The 25,881-nt window shown below is 32.6% G+C and overlaps 1 protein-coding gene across 1 annotated transcript; it reads right to left on the bottom strand.

The window, feature by feature from the left end:
• Positions 1–7,261: 7,261 nt before the first annotated feature.
• On the bottom strand, positions 7,262–24,579 carry LOC143917275 (neurotrimin-like). Its single transcript, XM_077438757.1, has 6 exons — positions 24,467–24,579; positions 13,664–13,792; positions 13,468–13,561; positions 9,144–9,271; positions 7,443–7,611; positions 7,262–7,365 (listed from the first exon to the last, which is right to left on the bottom strand). The coding sequence occupies exons 2-6, from the start codon at positions 13,790–13,792 to the stop codon at positions 7,262–7,264; spliced, it is 624 nt and encodes a 207-aa protein (XP_077294883.1). The 5' UTR covers positions 24,467–24,579.
• Positions 24,580–25,881: the final 1,302 nt, after the last annotated feature.

The raw sequence follows: 25,881 nt of genomic DNA, 5'->3' as shown, positions 1-25,881 counted from the left end.
CATGACAAAATATGTAGTACATTGCATAATTAAACTATAGTATTAAAATAATTGGAAAAGGTTATAAGATAGAATATAAGAAGAAATTGAAATTTACAAATATAAAAAACAAATGAAAAAGGTAAATACAAAATAAACAAATGAAATGGAAAGGAATGAAAGCTATAATATGATTATATATCTACATACGTTATGAAACTATTTACGTAATTAAATAATCGATACGGCCGTATTAAGATTGGAATTAGGTTTAGGGTCGTATCGGGAAAAAAGGTACGAAAATTGTCGTAAAAAAATCGTACGAAACGAGCTATTTTCGTTTCGTGGTTCGACACGCCATTTTGCTCTCGGAATCGTAATGGCCGCCGCTCAGAATGACTGACTGACGGAAAACATATTTATGGTGGAAAATTACACGACATTAACATTTTCAGCAATGATTTGCATTTTAATTGCGAGCATTAAAACCTCAAGGTGGGCGGCGAGCTTTCCCTGTTTTTCTTTCGGACGACGATTTAAGGCGTCTTGGTTAAGTGTTTCTTTTTTTTTTTATATATATACGCTATTTTTGTACCAGTAAAGATTTAAGCGCACGCAATCGTTCGGAAATGTTCGATGAATGTTGACGATCGCTGATAGGTGGGATTTTGGACCAGCAGGGGTGCTGGAAGGGGGGTCAGTTCAGGTGTTTTCAAATGTTCAAGTTGGTCGAAAGCATTTGTGCAATGCCCGGGGCGGCCAACTCGGTATCGCGGTCCCAGCCAGGGCTTTTGTTGGCTTTAAACTTTGCCATTGTTTACCGCACCATTTGTCCGCAAATATTCCACTTATTGTTAGGATCGCTCGTTTTGCACGGCCGACATGGCTCCCTTGCCCTTAATTAAGTATAGTTTTCAACCCCTGGCTGACGCTGCTGAGAACGTCATACATGGGTTAAATTTTATATTAATATGATTATGTTTCCAACGCTTTGACCAAGTTTATTCATATGTACATATGTATATATGTAGTTCATGTGTCTTTTTATTACAAAAATTCTTATATACATTACGTATGTATATTTGTATTTTTTGGAACTTTATGATTGTACTTATCGAGAATTTGGGCATAGAAGGTAGCTTATAAGTTATAAGATGTTAATTTACTGAAAATGAAATTTACTGAAAAGTATATGTCGGTCTTTATCTATTGCGTGAATTCACTGAAATTGAGTTGATTTCGTTTTGTTATTTATATTAAAAGGAACGAAACAGAATACTTCTCACGCATTACATTAAATTTAAAATCCTGTACCAAATTCTCAGAAATATATTGTTTTTATCATTATATTTCTAAGTATTGGTAAACAGCGAGGATCATGTTTTTACTAATATCATATTCAGATTGAATTTTCTATAATTACATACATATATAAACGTATTAGAAGTTTATATTCATGAGTTTTAGTTAATAAATAAACTATTAATTGGTAAACAGCGAGGATCATGTTTTTCCTAATATCATATACAGATTAAATTTTCTATAATTACATACAACGTATTAGAAGTTTATATTCATGAATTTTAGTTAATAAATATACTAAAAATATTTTATTCTTCTTTTTTATGTATTTAATAAAATCATTATGCCATATTCGCCAGATTTTCTGTCCTTGATATTTATTCATGTCATTTGCGAATATTACCACTAGTGATAATTTTGAACAGCGTTAAGAAAATCAACTCATGCAATCATTAGATTTTTTTACAAACCATTTAGTTGTATGTTGTTTCCTAAAATTTGTTGGCTGATTTTAAATCACATTCACTTTTCCAATAGCGTTAATATTTCACTGACATACAGGGATTACCTATTATTTAACTAAGCAAATGTCTCCCAATGACGCTAGATGGATTTATTATTAAAATGTCATCACGTCTGTCAGATCGACGCGATGACAGCTGGCTAATTGTGATGATGGTTATAACCAGACTTCAGCGGTCGACGATGCAGCCATAAAGTAACAGACCTCTCCATTACCCTACAAAGCAAGAGAGCAAAAAATAATTGAATAGTGAACCATTTTTTGTGCATAAATCATCATTGGCCATATCTGGTTTTAACAGTTAGTTTTAATAACATTTTTCACACTATATTATATAAAATTTATATTATTTTCAATAAATTTGGCTAATTAACATTTTTGACTTTTACTATCGTATACAACTGACGGAATTTTAATCAGAAGTCTTTCTGCATTTGCAGGCACAAAATAATTTCTACCCCGTTATATGAATGTGTGTACAAAATATATTATAGTATAGTACAAATTAGCAAGAAATAATTTTCATATCCACATGGCTTTTGTATATATGTATGTATATGTATGTATATATATATACTCTTTCAAGACATGAACTATCCTCCAAAACTATATTTATATACATAGTACACAGTACATACATATGTATATAGAGCATAATGCGTGTGATGTTCGTTCCAGATTACTTTGAAATGAGGTACTTCTATGTGACTCAATTTTGCCCAGCCGCACCAGTACGGGTAGGTAAAATGATATGCATACCTAGGTATATAAAATTTTCCGATAAAAATTGTCTCTTACGCCCAACGGAGGCTTTCAAGGTCGACACTGTTTTCAGGCTTTTTTCACCCCTCTAGATTTGCAGGCCCAACACGTTTCGCGAGCGCTCAAGAAACATGGTCAAATCATGTATATCGACGGTCGATTCGAACGCCTAGAAAATGCTTCGTATGCAAATATTCCTGCTCGATTTTCCTCTCTTGTTTTTCGAGAGCTGGAAAATCGGGGAAAACAAAACAGGCCCGCGGGCTGGGGGATGAAAGGGAAAATGGGGAAGGGGCGGGCGGCCGTGTCTATTTACTGCGAAAAATTCGTATTTGGCTATACGAGAAATTCGGAAAAAAGGGCGTGTAAAAATTTATGCCATTATTACGGAGACGCTTATTTTTTTTGTCTGTGAAAAAACAGGCGAGGAAATGGATACCTTTGCTCATATTAAATTTATATATTTATAATACGTTTTTGGTAAAATATATATCGCAGATAGGATTTTATTTTATTCAAATTTTATTTTATGAAATTTTATGATAAATTTAGTATTCTGCAGGTAATTTCATATTATAGGTAAATATACAAAACAAAAAGGACCTAATTGAATAACTTGGGCAACAGAAGTTGTGTAAATTATTCAATATACATAGGTACATAACTATGGAAGTTTCAAGCTTTGCATAGTGTTTAATAATGGATTAGTTTCAAGTTTTGGATAATTATGCAACAGAAGTTTGCACCGATTACAAAAGAATGTATTTCTTTTAGTATTGACATAATAGTATAGCTTAGGTATGAAGCATATTATGTTTTAGGTTGAAGAAAGTTAAGGAAAGGAAAATTAAGACCTTTACACGGACATTTTCAGGATTCAAACAGTCTTTATAAGAAAGTATTTTACGAGTATGTATAGATAAAAGTAATGTAAGATGAGATTAATTATTCATCATTCTGGGAAAAAAACTGGGCTTTGCAAAGACATGTTTTTAGAACCCATTAAGACGTGTAAAGTTACCCCTTTAAAGTGCTTTTTGTCTATTCAAAAACCGGAAAGTCACTTTCGATGTCTTCAATGTCAGGTATGATGAAATGGTGGTCGAAATTTTGATGACAACCATTTTTATTATAGTTTTCCTTTTTTTTATTTTTATTATAATTTTCAAAGCTGAAAATTACAGTTATTCTATTGGATTCGGAAAAATTTGACCGATTTTATAGAGCACGAATCTAAAACAAAACGAAATAAAATGTATTAAAAGGCATCAAGTGAGGTTTCGGGATATCCAGCAATGTAAATAAGCTCCTGCGAGAGCTTTCCGACTTCTTTTGTCTACGGGGGCGGCAACAATAACTTGGTAGGCGGCAAACAATCAGCGAGGGCTCAGTGAAAATCTGGGGCTCATCAGCCACAGACGCCACTCAATTATGAGACGTATCCCAGCGAAAACAATGGGGATTTGCGGCGTGTCCTTGCCCCTGTCTTAAGCCCAGTTAAAATTGAGTGATGGTTGAGTTCTCCTACTCCGAGTTCGTCGCACTTTTGGGCTTGCTTGAACTTATTTAATTTTATTGACCATATGTATGTATATGTATATGGTCACTGTTAAACCACATGGAATCACATACGTTACTAGATCAGTGTGATTTTGAGATGGGGATAATCCCCTTAGTGTTTTTGACCACCAATCCGATGGGCTTCTGAGAAAAAAATACGAATAAACATTTCAGTAATACTTTCAGTTTCAGTTTGAATGAATTTATGGTGTTTAAATTATATTCAAAATATGCATACTTACTCTCACATTATTTTTCTAAACCATGAAAATTTGATCAGTGATCGATTTTGAGTTTCATGTACATAGAAAAGGTAAAAATGTAAATATTTGACAAAGTTCATGTTTTCGTCCTTATTAGGAAGTTTTTTTTTACATCCACAGTATACATTCATATTTAATAATATTTTTTCTTATCAAAAATAATGAAACGAATCTTTGAAATGTCATCTTTCTAGTTAATAGGGTGAATATCTTCTTGAATGTGGGTATGAGTATAAAATAATAATTAACTTCTTAATGATGAGTTTTATGGTGGCCATTAACACTTTACAGTCCGTATACTTACGCGATTGACACATATACACTTTTATGGAACACAATCAAATTTTAATAACCTCAATTCATTTTAATATGAACGAATATTACTAATATTTATATTGGACTTCCACCACAAATATAACGGTTGATTTTATTTTTTTTAAATTATTTTTATCGAGCTGTCAGGATTGCCCCAAGGTGACACCTATTGCCAACTTTGTAAAAATGTACTATATATTTATTTATAACATGATTATAAATTTGAAATTAAATTCAAATAAAGGTAAACATGAATGAAATCAACAATGAAATCAGATAAATTGGCAAACTCGGACGAATGAATGCGGTTTTAAAATCAAAAATGCTACTTTGCATGAAGAAAAAGATCTTCGATCTTTTTTGGATTCGATACTTGGACATTGAACGCCAAGATGCTACACAAAATGCAAAGCACTCAAAGAAGTATGGAACTCTGTATGCATGGCATCACGAGGATAGACAGGAAACGGAATATGTGGATGAGAAGTATAACAAGTGTAGTGGATATAGTGGATAGAGAGAAGAGATTTAAATGGCAATGGGTGGGCCACGTGGCTAGAAGAATGAACAAAAGGTGAAGAAAAGAAGTGCTAGAATGGTACCCGAGATAATGCAAAATGGTAAAATGAAGACCTTAGGGCAGAGCATCGTAACCTGTGCACCGCGGTAATATTTGTTCTCCGAACAGCACTTCAACCTAATGCGTGCGAGTAAGATCGCGTGTGAGGGAGAAAACCGATGTTAGTTAGTGTTTTGTCCCTACGCATATACGGAATAACTAGCGACTGCCGATGAAGTACATATGTATATACGTAGCTGACAAACTCTATGAGTCGTAAAAAATGTGTGCCGCGAATATCCAAAGGTTACGATGCTCTGCCTTAGGGAATATCGGTAGACGAAATCGGTAGGAAAATGTGTGGGGTGATATGAATGAGAGTTGCGTAAAACAGAGACGAGTGGAAGGGTGTTAGAGAGGTCTTCATCCAGCAGTGGATGATGAGCAGTTGTAGATGATGATGATGATTATATCCATGGCCTGGTCAGCAAAATTGGGTCGGGGTTTGAACCCATGACCTATACATTGCTAATAGTAGTTCCTGATATACGTATGTATGTATGTACATGTAATTTGAGAAGCCAATGAGAAAGAAGCTTGTGGTAAAAACTTCTTTTACATCTTCATTTTGGGTAAAATGTTTTAAAATATACATCTGTATACTTAAACGGAGCACCGTGTGGAAAGAAGCCAGTTGGAGATGTGTTAAAATTTAATTAATTCAAAGAAATAATTATTTCGTTAAAGGAAGATATTAAATATGCATCACTATGTATGTATGTACGTGCGTGTTTTTGTATGTCAAGATAATGGAAGACGAAAACAGCCTGCATCAGGGAGCGTGTTGACAAAAGGGATTAGCGGGAGTTTCATCGGTGGATTATGTCGAATCCGCCATATTCATTACCTCAACAATATGGCGGCGTGTGTACGTTGTATCAAGCAAAAACACAAACACACCCACATCATATCCGCTTCCGGAAATTACAAATAACATGCGTTAAGCGATATAAAACGCGCCGAGGTATAGGCGGATCAAGCGGGCGTGATCCCTTGAATCTACAGCCTGTCACAATCTGCGTATCTCCACGTACTAACCATACAGGTAGGTATTATCCATGTATTATATTATGACGTAAAGAAAAAAGTACGATTTCACGTTGGATGATATTTATTTATATTCAAGTATTTACATTCAAACTAGGTTTCATCTTACGACATAAATTATCACAGAGAATCATGTCATTATATATGTACATATATAAATAATATAATAATAATTATAATGTATAATATAATAGTTTCGTACTCTCACTGTTATTCCATATACATTTACATAGGTAATATAAATACTTCACTCCCGGGGAAAATGTAAAATGTAACGCTATTATTCATCATTGTTAATTTTACTCTTACGTACTAACATTATTTTCATCGATAAACTCTTTCATATATATTTTTTTCATTGCAACATTATGTAAATATATGTAATTCATAACGGCTAAAAGACGGAAAGCGATCAAACTATTTTCCACATCAAAGGATTAACATTCGGAAAATTAAACAATAGAAATAAAAACAAGTTTTATTTATAGATAGAATGTGTGCACGTTTGGAAAAATCACAATATATTACAATATCAGTAATGGAATTGTTTTACACGTTTAAATATAAATATATTTATTAACATTAAAACATTCACTGTTTGCCATCATAGCGCACTATATATTTAATATTTAAAATATATTATAATACTAAAATACATTATAGTCTAATATTTACAAGCATACTATAAACTGTGAATATAGTTAATATGTTTTGTAAAATAACTATGATTCTGTCCAATATATATATATATATATATATATATATATATATATATTTATAATATTATTATTTTATAATATAATACAATACAAACACTGTCCACTGTGGCACGGTGAATTTACAAAGTCACGCTATTGTTTAGTAACGTTGGAAATTGTGTAGTACGAAGTGTCAGGATAACAACAGCAACAGCGAAGCTATCAGGAGGTATCTGTGAGCGTTCGTAGAAAGGTGCAAAGGTTGTCCACCTCTTTGCATGGCTGCTGGATACTCTCCTGAATAATAAAAAAAAACATTAATGAAGAAATACATATCAATGAATAATGCACGATGTGGTGTTTGTTAGACTAACCGTTCAAAACATGCACTGTGATGGTCTTGGATTGAGCGTTACTGGGATTGCACTGGTACTGGCCTGAGTCTGAAGGTCTGGCTTGTTGGATTAGTAGGAACGATGTTGTTGTTTCTCCCTTTTCGGTAATGACGCTGACTCCTCCTCGGGGTGATTCGTAACTTATAATCTGTCAAGAAAATATATAAAATATGTCATCAATGCTCGTAAGTATTCGAATAATAAGCAATGTTAATATTTTCATATATTATAATAGCTTATAAATATGTTTGCTTTAGAGAACACCGTTCGATTTCATGTTTTATGATAAATATGTAGTTATTAAATATAACAATATAATACGGAATATGATTCATTTAAGATTTGCAGGCTAATTAGAAGAAGCCAACAGATTTCTTTACAATATACATATTTATTTTTATTTTATTTATTTTTTATTGTTATTGTTACAAATCAATATACACTCGTTATTACAGATTTGCTCCAATGTACGTTATGTACGACGTCCAATGTACGACGGGTGTACGTTAACGAAATACAGAATACATAAACAATCATAAATCAGAAATACAGTAATACATACATATACAATCAGAATATATAGCATATAACAATTAATCAGAAATAATAATCATGGAGATATCTATGGATTATTTTTAGATATTTTTTTGTATACAATTTTTATACATATAATAAATACGAAATTATAGAGATATCTATAGATTTCAGATTACTGTGTATAATTATTACAAATTATACACAGGCAGATTTTGTGACAACAGGATTAGATCTAATACCAATTTTCAGGAACCGTTTCAGCAATGATCAGATAAAATTGGAAAACTTTGATGGAGAAACGATCGATTTGGAGTCACAAAGCCCCCAAATCTAACCAGCAGATGGCGAGGATTCGAACCTTTGACCTCAGTGGTGCTAAATATATACGCTATCACTAAGCCAAACTGCTGGCTACGTCTTATAAATATGTAATACAATCAGCCGGGTGATCCTAGTTGGGTCGTTACTCTTTTTCAAAGACTCAAAATGTCATTAAGTAATATTTTTATTATAATGAATTTAACAATTATTTTATAAGACGTATGATGTAAAAATAAATCATCATTCATTCATCTGTTTCAAGTAAAAATCGTGCTAAATCTCATGAAGCGTACCAATTCCTTCACACAACACGACGACCAAACTGGTTCAGATAATCTCCTATCACAACATCATTTATACATAAATGCACAAGAGATGAGTTCCTGAAAGCAGACTTTCTCCTTACAATATGTATGTAGGTTGGAAAAGTCGACGATGACGTAAAGCTCTAACACATTCTTGAGCACAACATATAAGCCAGTTTATATTTATAATTAAATTTGAAAAAATGAATATTTTGTTGAATAAAGGATTCTCAGAAATGATCAAGAAATTTGTTTCTCGTAGTGCGAGACCTTCGAAAGACTTGTCCGCAGACAAAGCTGTACCTGAATAGTCACCTTAAAATGATAAAATCCCGACACAATCTCGGATGCAAGGAATTGTAGAAAAGAAGAAGCATTTAAAATGTAATAGCAGGTTTGAATAAATAAAAAAAATATTTAGAATTACTTGATTGAATTGAAGGTGTATGAAATCGCTCGCGCTTTTTGTGTTATAAAAAATATACAAATTTTTCGTTAGTGCTTTTTTTGTACTTACAGTGTTGTTGTGGTTCCAGAAAATATACGCAGGTGGTTCAGGTGAGAATTTAACCACACAAGTCAAGTTTATCGTGCTTCCCCTGTCGATGAACAGCTCTGGCTCGCCTATTATGTCAGTCGTAGCCTCTGCAAAGAAACGAACGCAGCATGTAATAACAATAAAAAAGAAAAAAAATTAGCGACGAAAATGCGACGTTGGGCATTTATTAGCAGTTATGAAAATGTAACAGCGGCGTCCCCTTTTTGGTTCGATAATAAATAAAATAAATGTAGTCGAGTCGATCGTTTCGCACTGCAGTGACTCATCGATAGGGCCCCGCCGCGCAAGGTAAAAAATCATTTTCCCCGGCTCGAAGGGAAACCATTACGTCACGAAGGAAACCTTTGGGAAATTTATGATTCGCACAAGTCTCGGCCCAAAAAAATGGATGAAAAAAGGCGCGAAAAAAAAAAAAAAAACCAACGAGAAAAATCGCGGACAGAGTTTTGCACGGAAGCGGACGGCGCGCGTCGAACAAAAGTAATGTTTCCCCTGGTCGCAATATACACATTGACACGAAAATATCGACCACCCCTGTATACCGGAAATGTATATGTGGATTGACGATACCATAAAAATATTCATGAACGTTCGGGAAAAAAAATCCGTCGCTTTAACAAAATTTTAATCGAAACGGGTTGTTTTTATATACGTAGATTGGATACACCCAATACAAATTGGTTTTGACAGTTCGCTTAGGCTGAAAATTTTCGTGTATAAGTTGGGCTGAAAAGTTCGTAGGCTAGCATAGAAAAAATCTTTTTTTGTTAGAATTTGATTTTATTATTCAATAAACAACGATTATAGCGGTCATACAATTTTTCGATACCATTTTTATAGTACGATTTGTCTTTAGCCTCAAAATAGGCTTCAGTTTCGGCGATTACCTCTTCATCGGCGCAAAATTTCTGTCCAGCGAGCATCCTCTTGAGGTCTGAGAACAGGAAAAAGTCGCTGGGGGCCAGATCTGGAGAATATGGTGGATGCAGAAGCAATTTGAAGCCCAATTCATGCAATTTTGCCATCGTTTTCATTGATTTGTGACACGGTGCATTGTCTTGATGAAACAGCACTTTCTTCTTCTTCAAATGGGGCCGTTTTTCCGCGATTTCGTCGTTCAAACGCTCCAATAACGCTACGTAATAGTCGCTGTTTATGGTTTTTCCCTTTTTAAGATAGTCGATGAATATTATACCATGCGCATCCCAAAATACTGATGCCATAACCTTGCCGACTTTTGCGTCTTTCCACGCTTTGGAGTCACTTCATCACGTGCAGTCCACTCGGCTGACTGTCGATTGGACTCCGGTGTGAAATCATGGAGCCATGTTTCATCCATTGTCACATATCGACGCAAAAATTCGGGTTTATTACAATTGAACAGCTCCAAACACTGCTCAGAATCATCAATTCGTTCTTGTTTTTGGTCGATTGTGAGCTCCCGCGGCACCCACTTTGAACAGAGCTTTCGCATACCCAAATATTCATTCACGATATGTCCAACACGTTCCTTTGATATCTTTAGGGTCTCAGCTATCTCAATCAATTTCACTTTACGGTTATCCAAAATTATTTTGTGGACTTTTTTGATGTTTTCGTCGGTAACAGCCTCTTTGGGGCGTCCACTGGGTGCATCGTCCTCGCTTCTCATTTCGCCTCGTTTAAACTTAGCAAACCACTTCTCAACGGCTGATTTTCCTGGTGCAAGATCCGAATAATGTTTATCAAGCCAAACCTTGGCTTCAATAGTATTTTTTTTCGCCGAAAAACAATGCTTTATTAACACACGAAATTCCTTTTTATCCATTTTTTCAAACTAATAAAAGTTGCTTCACTCAAAATGCTATAACTCACAAACTAATAGTACGACAGCTGTCAAATTTATACAGGTGTCTTTTTAAGGTTAGGGCTAACTAAAAATCATATGGATTTAATACTAGTAGCGCTATCTATGTGTCAGCCTACGAACTTTTCAGCCCACCTAATATGTACATATGTACACATACATAGTATACGAGAGTGATACTAATTATATGATTCGGTCGATGCTACTCTCGAATCCTTTATCTGATTTAGAGCGAGTCACTGTTAAGGCTCCATTAGGGGCCCTTTCGCCAGTCCACTCAAAGTCTTAAGATAAAAGGCTTAACGTCTCCATAGTCCAGAGCAATTACATAAAGGAGTCGAACCACCACGTTAATGTAGCGGTTTTGTACTTGAATGATGTGTAAAATTCATAATTTATTAATTTTCAGTGAAATTTTTATTAAATTATTTAAACAATATAGTGCTTACACGTGCCGAATGAGATTCAGCTAAAAATAATAAAATATGAAATTTACTTTCAAAGGACGGATGTTATTTTAATTATTTCCTCTACATAAACGTACGGCTCATAATTCTATAAAGGATTTTTCACATTATACCACGACTCGTATATTAAAAAAAAAACAAAACAACAACACAAAACATGTACACGTCTCATACAGACTGATTAAAATACGAAAAGGTAAAGCAAAGACTTTAAATAATGTATTTTATGTACGTTAATGCCAAGAATGTATAATAACATGTAAAAAAGTTACAATAAAGAAACCTTCATTTGGAAATTTTAAATCACAAAAGAATCTCAAGTTTTCATTTGAAATACATTTAATTTTTTTATGGTTGACAGAAATGAAAATATTAGTAATATCACGTAACGTTCACGTGAATTCATTTGTATTATCTTTTCTTTTATCTGAGAATAAAAATGAGAAACATTTCTATGGAATATTATACACATAAGACGTTATATTTGGAAATGGCATGTCCACTTTTTTTAATTTCAAGAAATATTTCGCAAAACATTAAGCAAAGTGTTTTGCGTTTAAAAATATTTAAAAATACTGGTGGCCTGTAATACTTTTATTCTGCTTTTCTGAGATTCTGGACATATCAAATTAAAATCAATATATACATACATGTTTTTTTCTTTTATATACATATATATGTATGTACATATATAAAAATAAAAGTGATAACAATTAGTGAATAAAATCAAAAAAGGAATAGTGTTTTTGGAACTGAAAATTGGACTTTTAAATATACACGGCTCATATGTTCATGATTATGGGATATAGATATGTATGTATAAGTAATTATGACTTCTGCTATTAAAGAAAATTAAAATAAGACAACAGATTATATGCTTTGAAAGAAATTTTTCTTTCGTACCTCTGGGAAAAGATAAATATTAAAAAATATCTTTTTGTATTAATTATATTTTCAAAGACATTTAATAAACGGCTAGTCCTTTGTAAGAAACTTAATACTTTACAAGAAACCGCAACCAGAGAAAAATACAGATTATCCCTAATTAATATAATACTATACAAAATTAATCATCCACTTTCTAGAAGATCCTTTCAATAGTTAAAATGGAGTGGAAAATGGATAATAAAGATTACAACAAATTTACATACATTCAATTGAAAGTGACTTAGCACGCTTAAACGCTAACAAAGTTCAGTCGTATAATTTATTCGCACAGTTCACAAATTATGTAAATATGTACAATGTACATATTTATTAATTCACACACACACAAATGTGATTCAAAAACGTCACAAAGTCAGAGATCGATTCAATCCAGCAAATTCTAATACGAAATGTATTTTCTGCGAATAAATGTACAATCTAAGGATAGGCCAAAGTCAGCGCGTGCGCTTTGCTCGCGAATCTCGCGGCGAAACCGAACGAACCGCGTTAAATTATTCAGCGAATCATCTCTGAGAGACCTGAGATGTTTAAATAAAAGATTCCACGAGTATGTGGAACAGATGGAGAACCTTTCACTTATGTCCGTTAAAGTCGAAGAACTTTTTCACCGACAGAACATACGCGTTTGAAGAACTCAGAAGTGAATAAAGCCTACACATAAGGCCAATTTACAAAACGAAAACTTTTTTGTTCAACGTTTACTTAAGTGTTTCTCTTGTGTACGTTTTATGTTTATTGTATGTATGTATGTTCATTTATACATTTGTATACATTTATGTGTGTGTACGTTCCGTTTATTTGATTTAAACCAATGCCGTTCTCGGAGCTCACTTCCGCAAACCCTTAAAGCTGAAACGTTATACAACGTGATTTATTGCTATGTTAAACTACCGTACCCAAAGCGAATTTAGGTGTTATTATGCTTAAAAAATGTAATAATTCATATGAAAATTATTAAAGACGACGTTTACATTTTTTTAAATATAAAAGTAAAATAAAACGCTAATGATTTTGTACTCACCGACTACGTTCAAATGTACCAAATGACTTTTGTGTGGAGTTGTGGAAATTTGACACTCGTAAATTCCGGAATCTCTGTGCTGAGGATATTTTATCTGAAAGTAATGGAAAACAATTACAAACAAATGAAACGTTTCAGCTTAATTGTTAATTACGATGAAATATCGAGCTGAAGTGTAATCAATTGATCAATTCACCTGTAAAGTCCAGTCTTCTGAATGAGGATTATGTATGGCCCTGAAGCGTTGATCTGAAGTGTAAGTGAAACGACCCACAGTCAGCAGATGAGTATCCCTGTGTCTCACCCAAGACACTTCGAGCAACATCTGAATATAAAATGATCAATGATTAATACAATAAATATAATATACATACATGTGTTATATATACAATATTAAAAATTGTGTAAAAATCAGATATACTATTTATTTATTTATTATTTAATATATTAGCCTCGGTAACATTAGAGAGTACTCTAACGCGACCCTGTGGCCAGAAATATAAGCACAGTATAAATATAGGCATATAAAACATTTGTGCTGAACAACATTCATCTTGGATAAGATCAACAATGAGTGTTGTTCAACAACCATCCAACGGTTCAGCATTGATTATATCAGTAAAGCTTTGTTCGTTCATACCAGTTCGTTTATACAACGAAAAATATTCTTTAGTACATTGTATAATGTATATGGACACATTTATATCTTCCGTAATGAGTACGTGGCGTAACCGAAACAGGAGTAACCGACGCGATCTATTCACATGTCACCGAAACGTATCAAGCAGAGCCGGTTTCCTTCGGCCACTGGAAATATTATACGCATATGAATATTTTCGAAAGCGTCATATTTAAAATTATTGACTCCACGATACGATGTAAGCAATATTGCATTGTATAATTTTGTACATGTATGTACATACATACCTAAGCCAATTTTGCTATGCACTCGCCCTAAACTAAACTAAAATATGGAAGTGTCGAAAACGGGTGGTGCTGTATAGTATGAATATAAGTAGTCTTTTCCGTGCAGTCATGTGCCGATAAATGTTTGATAAAATAAAATGTGGGATGGAAAAATATCAATAGTTTAAAACCGGATTTTTACATTCAACAAGTCGAAGTATCATTTATTTATTTATTTAAGCTTAAGTTTGGACCATTGTGGCATAACAGGAGTCCCTAATGCGCGAGAGATGAGAAAAATAAAAATATATACATATATACAAAAAATACATTTAAACAAAAGCATTATACTATGTAATCTAATATATAATTTCGAAAGAGACTTTGTATGTACATATGTAAGTATCTTTGGTTGGGAATTTCGAAAAAACAAAACAAAGTTTCCATGACGACAATTCAATTGGTTGAATATTAGGGGAGAGTGGTGTACCTGTGGACAATTTTCGCTTTTTCACTCATAGCTTAGCAACTTCATTGTTTTATGCAAACTTTTTAATGTCATTAGATAGGTTGAATATTCAAGATTACAATTAAAAAAGAAAAATTAATGATAGCATAACAGTTTTTTATTTTTTGCAAAAATAATAGAGACAAAAAAATTTTCAAAGGTTCAACACTATGTTGAACCTATGGACAGTGTATGTTGTACCTTTAGACAGATATCATAATTTATACAAAGTAAACTATTTCATCCAAAGTTGAAATTCTCAAGGTCTACATTAAATTCCAACTGTGATTTGAGTCTCCCAGACTGGCCTACCACTCGAGGAGGAGGCATTTTCCCAGAAATTTCCTCTTGACAAATATTATAAATTTTGTCATCGACCACAAGAAATCTATCGATATTTTCTGGTAATACTTAATTTCAATATCATTTTCGATTGGATTATTCATAACTTCAGCAACATAATACTTGAAAGTCTTTTTGGTTGTTAATTTCACAAGAACCTCTAACCTTAACCTCTGGACGCGTCCAGAGGTACAACCAAATAAATGTCCAAAGGTACAACAAAACGAAATATTCAACTTATATTAAAATACACTTCTTTGTGGTTACGTTTTAACATATCGTCGTTACCAAATAGTTAAATAACCACTATACAAAACTAAATGCATATCTTGTATGAAAAATTATTTTAATAAATATGAAAAAACAAACAGTTCGTTGGTAAATATTTACTTTTGGGTCCCAAATAACGAAATTCTAGAAAAAACTCGAATCTGGCAGCGCGCGGCACCAAAAGGTGGATTGAATGTTGCCAATATTCGATGTTCATAATTCCCTAGAACATTATGTAGCATAAATATTTTCCCCGACCGAAATAAAGTCATTGTCTACAGGTACATTCGTCCATAGGTACACTACTCTCCCCTATATATTTTTTTATCCAAATGAATTTAATAAAATCAAATAAATATTTACTATGAGATTCGCCATGTTTACGCTGTTTATATTAAAAATACTGAGCGAAGCCGGGTAAAAACACTAGTATCATATAAAGTAAAAATATCAAATAATATAATTCAAAGTAGCGAATGTCTTGCACCTATAGCCAGCACTAATATACATATATGTATATAGGAATGATTTTTAAACGAGCCGTATGTGTGGTTGGCCAAACTGCTAGGAATAAAGTGTGTGTGGTATGCATGAGAGAGACCGGATGCGTGTTGCTATGGTCACTTGTTGGAGAACAAGACGGACGACATGGTTATAATAAATAGGTCTGACTGAATCTGCGCTTTTCACTTGGAATCCTTTACATCCGGATCCTATATGTATGTAAGAACCAGCCGCAAATGGAAGAGAGAAGATCGAACCGGATTACCGAAAACGGGTAATGCATGCCCTAGTGTATGTACCCGCACGCATAGTGTCAGCTATACATATGTACATACATACATATATACGTAAGACATACAACATTATTACTAATAGTATGAGTACTTATAGAAGAAACTATAGGATTTTTCCACGTAAGTACATACGTGTGTCTAATGGTGCTTACGGACTAAACCAACGACGATTTTGGGCCAACTTTTTAACCAGCAGTAGCGTACAAAATATCGAAATAAAAATTAAATTTTAAAATTGAAATTAAATATCAAAATCAAGCTAAAGAGCGAGATTGAGCTAAAATTAGATCATCGTTGATGTTTTGAATTACAACAATATTTTGAATTACGACGATACCGCATTTAAAACCAGAGAAATATTATTATTTCTCTGCGTACGAGCGAAAAAAAATATTGTTTAAGTCGTCACAAGATGTTACTGTATTTCCACTTGGATGATCGATAAAAAAAAACAATTCATAAAAAAACGCGGTGTCGGATGTCGGTGATTTGTCAAAGGGTTTTTTTTCTTTCGTCGAAATAAAATTAATAATCACACATTATCCGATAAATTTTACCTCTGAAATGATTTAATTACTTGATTTATTTCGACGAGAGAAACAATTGAAGAATAAAAAAATCCGTTTGATGTGACCGACAACACCCCGGGTTAGCTTCCATCGTTGGATCACCCATACTAATACATGATATATTCTCAGTAACTGCGCATTACGGGGAAGTAAAAATAATAATTCTTTGATTTTTTTTCGATCTTAGTGCGTATCTTCGTAAGTCAAAACATCTTCGACAAACAAAAGTCGAGGATTACCTGTATGTGATTGTTGATGATCTAATTTTAGGTCAATCTCGAAAATTTATTTTAATTGTGCATGTTCTGTTTTATCTTTCAATATTTAATTTTAATTTTAATATAATGATTATAATTTTATTTTGATACTTGAATTTAATTTTAATATAATAATAATAGTTTTCATTTTGATATTTAATTTCAATTTTTAAATTTAATTTTTATTTCGATATTTTGTACGCTACTGGTTTTTAAAGTTGGCCTGTGGGCCGTTCGTTGGCTTGGTGCGTACGCACCATAATACAGGTCTGTAATATGTATAATGCCTCAGTGTACGACCGATCGTTAATTCCATTACAAACACTCACTCACACACATATGTACGTCTTCCTAGGTACGTCTTTCCTGAATTTCACGCTTGGCTTTCGACGTTAGACGAAGCCACGAAGCCGAATAATTATTGGCAATTGTATGGTTGGATTGGGGGGGGTGAACCGAGCCACGGTTATCAGGTGAGACGACTGCCAACTTATAATTGAAGCCCGAATTCCACGCTACGGCTCGAATTAATAATTTGAGACGATAATAACACGCGTGGAGTCGAGCGCTAAAACAAACCGCCTACGACTCTTGCCTATTGATAATTTCAAGTTTTAACTCGGCCTCCGTTCCCTTGCTAGCTCGACGAAGGTACATAGTTTATGGTGAAATTCGACATTGACACGTGCGAGGTGGGGCGAAACACTCGATTTTCACACGTGGCTGAAGTTTGACGCGAAAATTCATTACGAGTGCACACGGCTTAACTTTCGTGCGTTATGTATGCCGCTTTTCGCACGACGTTCGTCAATCATTCGAAATTATGTAACGGGTTCAAACTACGTACAATTTGGCCTGAAATATTTGTTTTACAATTTAACTAAGGATGTCAGGTAAGCTTAAAGCTCATATCGCGTTCTCAATAATAACTTTATACATATTTATTTATTAAATTTTATACCAGGAAGACCTTACAGGTAAACTCCAATGCGCCTTCCTGGTCAATTACAAACAATGCAGCATTTTAATTTATTTTTAATATTGATATATAATTGTATTGTACGGCCTCATACTGTATACTGCGCTACAGTGCTCAATCTATTTAGTGGTTTGTGTATTGATAAACTGCAGAAAGTGCAGAATAGAGCAATGCGTGCAATTTTGAATGTGAGGAAACGTAAGAATGTAAGAAGTATGTAAGATGAATTGAAATGGTTGGACATTAGAAATAGTCTTAAAGTAAGCACTTTAAAGTTTATATATAAGCTAGATAAGAATCTATTACCCAAATATTTTAATAATCATATAGTTAGGAATAGAGATATACATAATTATAAAACGAGAAATAGGAATAAATTAATTATAGGGAGAGTTAAGAAAGCTAAAACTGCAGGAGGTGTTTTTCACAGAGGTGTTCAAATGTATAATGCCCTTCCTGAAAGCATTAGAAGCTCTAATAACATTGATGCTTTCTTGAAGGGTGTTAATGGATACCTTTGTGGAAGATGATTTATAATTTTTTGTTGTTATTTTGTGTTATATGTATTAGCAGTTTGCTATATAAATAAATAAATAAATAAATAACAAGTCGCTGAAATACGAAACACTGAAAAACTCGCAAATTAACGAGACATCTATGAATTGTATGTACATTAATCATACTCAAATAGTGGTGACATATGTATGTAGTAGGTTTGAAGGTTTTTAGCCAATTTTAATCGGGAACCGTTTCAAAAATAAAATCAGAGAAATTGGAAAACTCTGAAAGGAAATGATCGACCTGGAGTCACAAATATCCAGGTCTGACCAGCAGCACTCAGATATACTCATAAAAATTATTTCCAATCGAAGTCAGCTCATGGGATCAAACTGATCGGTTGAAAATAATTTATATTGAGTATTTCTGCAGTGTTGCTGGTCAGCCTCGAATATTTGTGATTCCAATTCCATAATTTCCTATCGGAGTTTGCCAATTTATTTGATTTTATTGTTGGAAAAGTTCCTTACCAAATTGACAACCAACCGACGTACTATTTTTCAACACTATTCAAATGTGATTTCAAATTTATAATCCATAAATTTATATATGAACAATTTTAAAACCGCTTTGAGGCAACCTGTAATGGAACCACAGTAAAATACAAATTTATTTTTTAATATATATGTACATATGTACTTTCATATATTGGATGAACACACATTATTATATTTGCAGGACAATTTCGCAATTTTGCCAGTTGCAAAATAATTTAATTTTGGTACCGAATTTCTAAACTGGATTCAAAATTTGAGTATAAATTGACCTAATCAGATGATGAAATTCCTGCATTATGTGGATATAAATATGCGTCAAATATTAAAAATGAGAGTTGAATGTTTAATTGCTAATGTAAAATTTAATATAAATTCATCGAATTGTTTATTTATTTACTTTTTATTTGATAATTACCATATTTATGAATGATTATTGTATACTTTATATATACATAAATATATGAGTAGAGTATTTAGCTTATACTTGGCTTGCTGTAAATAAGATATGTAATAAATTGATCTGAAAACTCTCTAAGGACCTCTGGTTAAGAAGACCACTTAGGGTAAGAAGCATTTAATTACTACGTGGTCTAATCAAATTTTAGCAATTCATGTATTATATGTAGACTTAAAATAATTTTTAAAATAATGTCATATATATATTAACAAAATTGATAGGCAATATTAAAATCATTTCAATGATCATTCAGCGATTTTTTTTATCAGTAATTATATGACTGGGCTATCGAAATATTAAATGAGATTTGAATTCACATTCAAAACACACTTAAAGAGCATAATAAACATTTCCATTGCATTAATTATCCGGTAATTTCAACATTTTGGGATAACGTCCAGGTAACAAGAACACCTGATTCGGTAATTACGAAGTTTGCTTTCGGATTTTCACATATACCAAAAGTCATACCTAATATAATAATATTAAATAATAAATATGTATATGGTTAATCAATGTGGAAATTTTTCCCCAAAATATGTATGTAGTATGTTCATACAGAGGCTCGGATATAACGGCCTCACTGTTAGCAAACTCTTTGTATATATATGTATATATATTTTGAACATTGTTTGTGTATACATCTAGGGGAAAACACGGGCAGATGGACAGATTTGTGCAGAGAAAAATATCGTTTTCTGCGAAAAGAGGCGGGCTGACGGGAACGGCCATTAGTCATACGATGGCGCACAAACAGTTGACAACTTTGACATTCGAGAAAAATGTAATAAAATTTTGCCGAAACTTTATTCACACAGTCATAAGGAAGAGTGACGACTGTTGAAGATATAAGAAAAAAAATAAAGTAAAATTTTCATACCGTATATACAGATCCACACCAACGAGTACTTACTGTATTGAAAATTTTAAAGTGCCAAAGCCAAGTATCGCACGTTCATTTTTCACCTTATCGGACAAGTATCGGATAGATTTTTTCGACCATTGAACCATAAAATTGAGACTTCCAGAGGTTTAACTTTGTCGGGAAAATTGAAGGTCAACCTCAAAAATAGATGAGTTAGGTTTAAAACGAATCTGTCGGTCTCGGGAGAGAAATATGTCTCCATTAAAGGCAAGGAGTGGTTCATACAACTTTATCTAAAAATAGGGTTGAAAATATACTTGAGCCATTACTGACATGTTAAATCCTACACTCATACATATATAGGTAGACGCTATTCAATCTAAAGTGTTAAAGAAAGCTTACAAACAACCGTGTATTTAATATTTGTACGTGAAAATTGAATAACGTAGGTATATGAAATACTAACATGAGTAAATTACAACATATGTACATATACATAATATATCTAGCTGAGAATATTAAGAAAATCTGAGACGTCTTTTAACGAGCAAGGTGACTTTTAGTTTATTTGAGAGTTGTTATTACATATGACTATAATACATGAAATAATGACACGTGCGTGTATTTGATTGGTAGTTTCTCAGTCATTAAGTTCTATTTTTAGGATTTTGAAAGAAACGATAACTTAAGATGAAAATGCAAAAATATTTTAGTTTTTTTCTTCTCAATATTTTAGCATATCACACCTTTAGTTGAATATCCAAAAGTAGTTGAATATCCAAAAGGTTCAGTGTGTTTTGAAACGAAAAGCACTCAAAGTACAATCGCATTAGCAACAAGGATGATTCTAGGAGATGGAAAAGTGGAACCGAACAGGGGACGGCAGCCATGGGATTCTTAATGAATATTCATAAATCATAAAGGCGGCAGGCTTTTTCCAGCTGTTGCACATGGAATTTTGTCATTAGCAGCCGAAGCGAAGGGAGGCTGTGGAATAAGAGAAAATGAAAGGAAGAGGGTTAAAAAATCAGGATGGCCGTATACCGGTTTAACCCTTAAAAGAATCTTTGATAAAAAAAATCGACTAAAAGAGTGCGGCCCTGTTCTTTTAATTAAGCACTTTTTAATCGGCGAGCTTTACAGGAGAATTCTACAGGATGTGCGCGTTTTATTTTATTTCGCCCTGTTTTTAATTAAAACTGCGAAACGAATCTGGCTATTGATTTTCGGATGTTGTGTAATTAATCAAAGTCGAGTATGCTGACGTTCGTTTTTCCCAATTTGTATTGACGTCGCTATTATTTCATCAATTTATTTATTTATTATTAAATTGAAATCTGGCCTTGGGAACAAACACAAGGAACAGTTTTTGACATTTATGATTTTCCGTTGAGATCTTTCTCTCCGATTTAAATCGACATATAATATTGAACGTGAACATTGAACAAGCTTTGAAGGTGTATACAATTAATTATTACAAGGTAAATCTTTTATATAAAATATAATACATACAAATACATTTTTAATTTTTTATTTATACATTTATACTAGAGGTGCCATGACAGGCAACACCTGTGGTCATACATTGTATATGTACATAAGTACATAACCAGCGGCAGTGAACTAGTGGTTACCATATTATGATTTCGAGCTGAGTGGTCACGGGTTCGAGTCCCACTGCTGGACAGACCTTGGTTAGGGACTCCAGGTCAATCGTTTCTTATCAGATTTTGCCAATTTTTCTGATTTTCATTGAAACGGTTCCTGTAAAATTGGCTTCTCCTTCCTATCTATCTTATTCAGAGTCTTATATACCTATAAATATTACTGTTGATGTTTGTATGAATTCGGATTTTATAAAATGCTTATGTATATTGATTGTATTCATTGTATTGTATCTGTTTAAGTGCACTCGTCACTTTGAAGCGATCTGTAAAGGCTCTATAAAATAAAATAAAAGAACTAAACAATTCTTAACACATTACAATAGCGACATATATGACCAAAATTGTAGTAAACACATTCTACAATATATGTAGGTAAGCATATTTAACAATAAAAAAATTACGAATTTGTGATAAAATGAAGGGAGGGCGATTTTGATTGGATCCGTCTCAACAAATTAAGTTAGATTAATTTTAAAATTCAAGAAAATTTTTACAATCCAGATCTTGCCAGCAGTGTATACATATATGTTTATATAAATCAAATGAACTCGATTCTAGCCGGAATTTGAATTTAATTGTCCAAACTACACCTTTGGACTATTACTTTACGATTTTTTTGCATATATATAGAATATATTATAGGATACCTTTTGAAAATGTATCCTATAATATCTAGCAAAATAAAGTTAGATCATTAAAATATGCAAAAGCAGGTCGATGGTGAAATGCTATCATATAGAAATGATACATTAAATAAAGTATTTTGAGTTCAATATACATATCATAGTTGAAAAACCTTACATACACACATATTATTTTCGTTGTATTGTATCTAGTTTTTTGTATCCGCAATTCTATGAATCTTGTTTGTACAATATAAAATCAAACCGTTAATATTTAATAGCAGGTGACTATTATTGGAATATACTTAAAACCATTTTGAGTCATTAAACATACTGTTTATTAATCGATTCTCAGATATTTTACATAAAATATTAATGTGTGCATAAATACGTACATTGAAATTCGTTTCCATAATTCCACTCCAAATTCCTTGAAATATCTGCGGGCACAAGCTACGTTCTTTGAAATTTACCGTTCAAAATTGAAACACGTCAAATTCTACATTGAAATTTAGACACAGATTCAATTTGAAAATCCGACGCGTTGATTTAAAGCTTACATTTGTTTTTTCAGTGTGTACCAGACCAAAAAAGGGAATGTAACAGTAACGCGCTGTACGAAAATAGAAAAACGCACGAGATTATGATCGAAACTAAGATTACGAACAATGAAAAAAATTCACAGTAGCGAATTTTCATCTTTGAAATGGCTTTGTCGATATTCGGCACAATGCAAGCACGCTACAATAAATCCATTATAATGTTTAATGTCGTAAGTTCACCTGCGCTCGATGAATAAGTGAGTTTCGTACGCTCCGTTGCGCACGGATGCGGAAATTCGAATCAAATTTATTAATATTTAATACAGATTAACCCTCCCCCTTGTACATACAAAATTAAGAGCATTGTAGAAGACTCTCTTCAAAAAATCTATGAGTTCCGTTGCAGCTTCCCGGTCGCGAGTTAAGCTCGACGTGAACGTGGGTATTTAGTGCTTCGATCGGTCTAATATGAGATTCTGGTGTGAGGATCGTTTGTTTAAGGAAACTTTTTTAATATAAATTTGCGCTCGGATATGGTAGAGTGCAAAGTAATTGCTTATATTGAGGTGAAATTGATGCATGGGAACTACACACCTGGTATTCCGACCCGAGAGGGAAAAGCGAGGAAAGTGATTAATGTTGGAACTTATAATACCCGTCCGTTACACGTGCAAGTTTATATAAAAGTCTTTACGGGATATTAAATATTTTCAATGTACGCAACTAAGACGACCACACTCACGTATGTACTCGATTACTTGTACATTTTCTGAATATAATGTGAAATTACACATTTTGATCAATTCTGATGACAAATCTACATACCAATTCTAGTAGAGAAATTATGTAGGCATATTCACTTTCAAGCTTGGGGTTCAAATTCGATTTCAAGTATGCGGATGTATTAATAGAATACATATGTATTGTCCCTAAAACTCATGGTACATAGAATATGCATATTTAAAAATTTATAATACATATGTACATATGTATATGCTTCAGTTTGTTAATTTTCAATAATATAACGAATGCCGTCTTGTTTTATGGGCATGGTTTTTAAGTTACAGTTTATATTATATCATTTATTTTGGATCTGTTTTTTGATAGAATTATGGATTTTTGTTTAAATTATTAAAATTAGGTAAATTTATATTATAATTACCGTTTTATTGCTCAAGTTCTTCACACGACAATTGAGATACGCCGTTTTTCCCAAAAGTGCTGTGACGTTCTTCGAAGCAGCAAGATCAAACTGTGGACCCTGAGGTTCACCATTGTTTGAACCTGGTAGAGAATTTTCAGCACCTGATTCAGATCCTTCCTGCTTGCTGCGTGACCTTTGAGCCGACAATACTGCAAAGTAACAAAGAAAAAAATAAATTTCATTGAAATACATAGAATGAGACAAAAATCATCGTAATGATTCATATTCAATAAGCAGTCTCCAAATACATACATACATACTCGTATGTACATATAAGCGTTAGTAGAGACATATTTACATACATAGAAATACTTTCGTTTTTAGTTGGAGATGTTTTATATATCAATAGAATGAGAAAGAAGAGAAGAAAAAAATGACAGTCAAGCTGACAATCAATTTTCAAGTTTAATGCTTTTTCAAGATTTAGTTTGGTCACATAAGCAATGTGCTCCAATTTCGATTCCTTATCGTTACACTTATTTACTTATTTCTGTATAAATGTAGACTGAATGTATGATATAAACCAAACGGAAAATAATTTTGAATGTAAATATTATATATCAATGCTTTGATAAGAAGTCTCCCTTCAAGCTATGTATATTATATTTTGAATTGAAATATTTTTTTAAAAGAAAATATACGTTTACGTAATTTAAAAATCGGAGAGAGAACGTGGATTTATTTATTTTCTACTTATTATTTATATATTTACACTTTAGTCATCGAGACATGATATAAATTCCCAGCTTATTTCGATGGAAAAAATATTTACATACTGTAATATATACACTGAAATAAAATGGAAACATTAAAATAAAAAAAGTGTGTAAGTGTAAACGGAGAAGTTGATTTATCAGAACACGTGTCAATTGGCGAACAATTTTAAAATTTATCAAGAGATGTCAATTTCAAATTTTGATTAAATTTATTTTCCATTTACACAACTATTATCTAAAACCACACATAGAATAACAATAGCAAAATATAACCTTATTTCTCTTACAGAATCTTTAATTCCATTTTATGTGGAAAACATCAAATGACGGACCTGGAAATTAGTTTTGTAAATAAATGGTCTTCCAACCTTCACATCGATAATCTTTGCTCAAAGACCTATGGGAATCTCGATTTCTTAATAAGAACTTTTCTCACTTTCAAACACATTTGTTGTATTTATTTATTAAAAAAAACCAGTGTTATAATGTATGTATATAACATTGACACTAAAAAAGTTTCTGTAGATTAATAACAACAATGAAAAAGAAAAATATAGACAAAGAAGAAAAGCATTGAATAATGGAAAATATGGAATATACATATGTATATATGGAATATACATATATACTAAGAATACATGTATTATTAATAAAAAT

This window comes from Arctopsyche grandis, chromosome 9, assembly GCF_051622035.1.
Source record: "Arctopsyche grandis isolate Sample6627 chromosome 9, ASM5162203v2, whole genome shotgun sequence".
NCBI classification, from domain to species: Eukaryota; Metazoa; Arthropoda; class Insecta; order Trichoptera; family Hydropsychidae; genus Arctopsyche; species Arctopsyche grandis.
The sequence above is the reverse complement of the archived record's forward strand: the minus strand, read 5'-3'. Positions and strand labels throughout refer to the sequence as shown.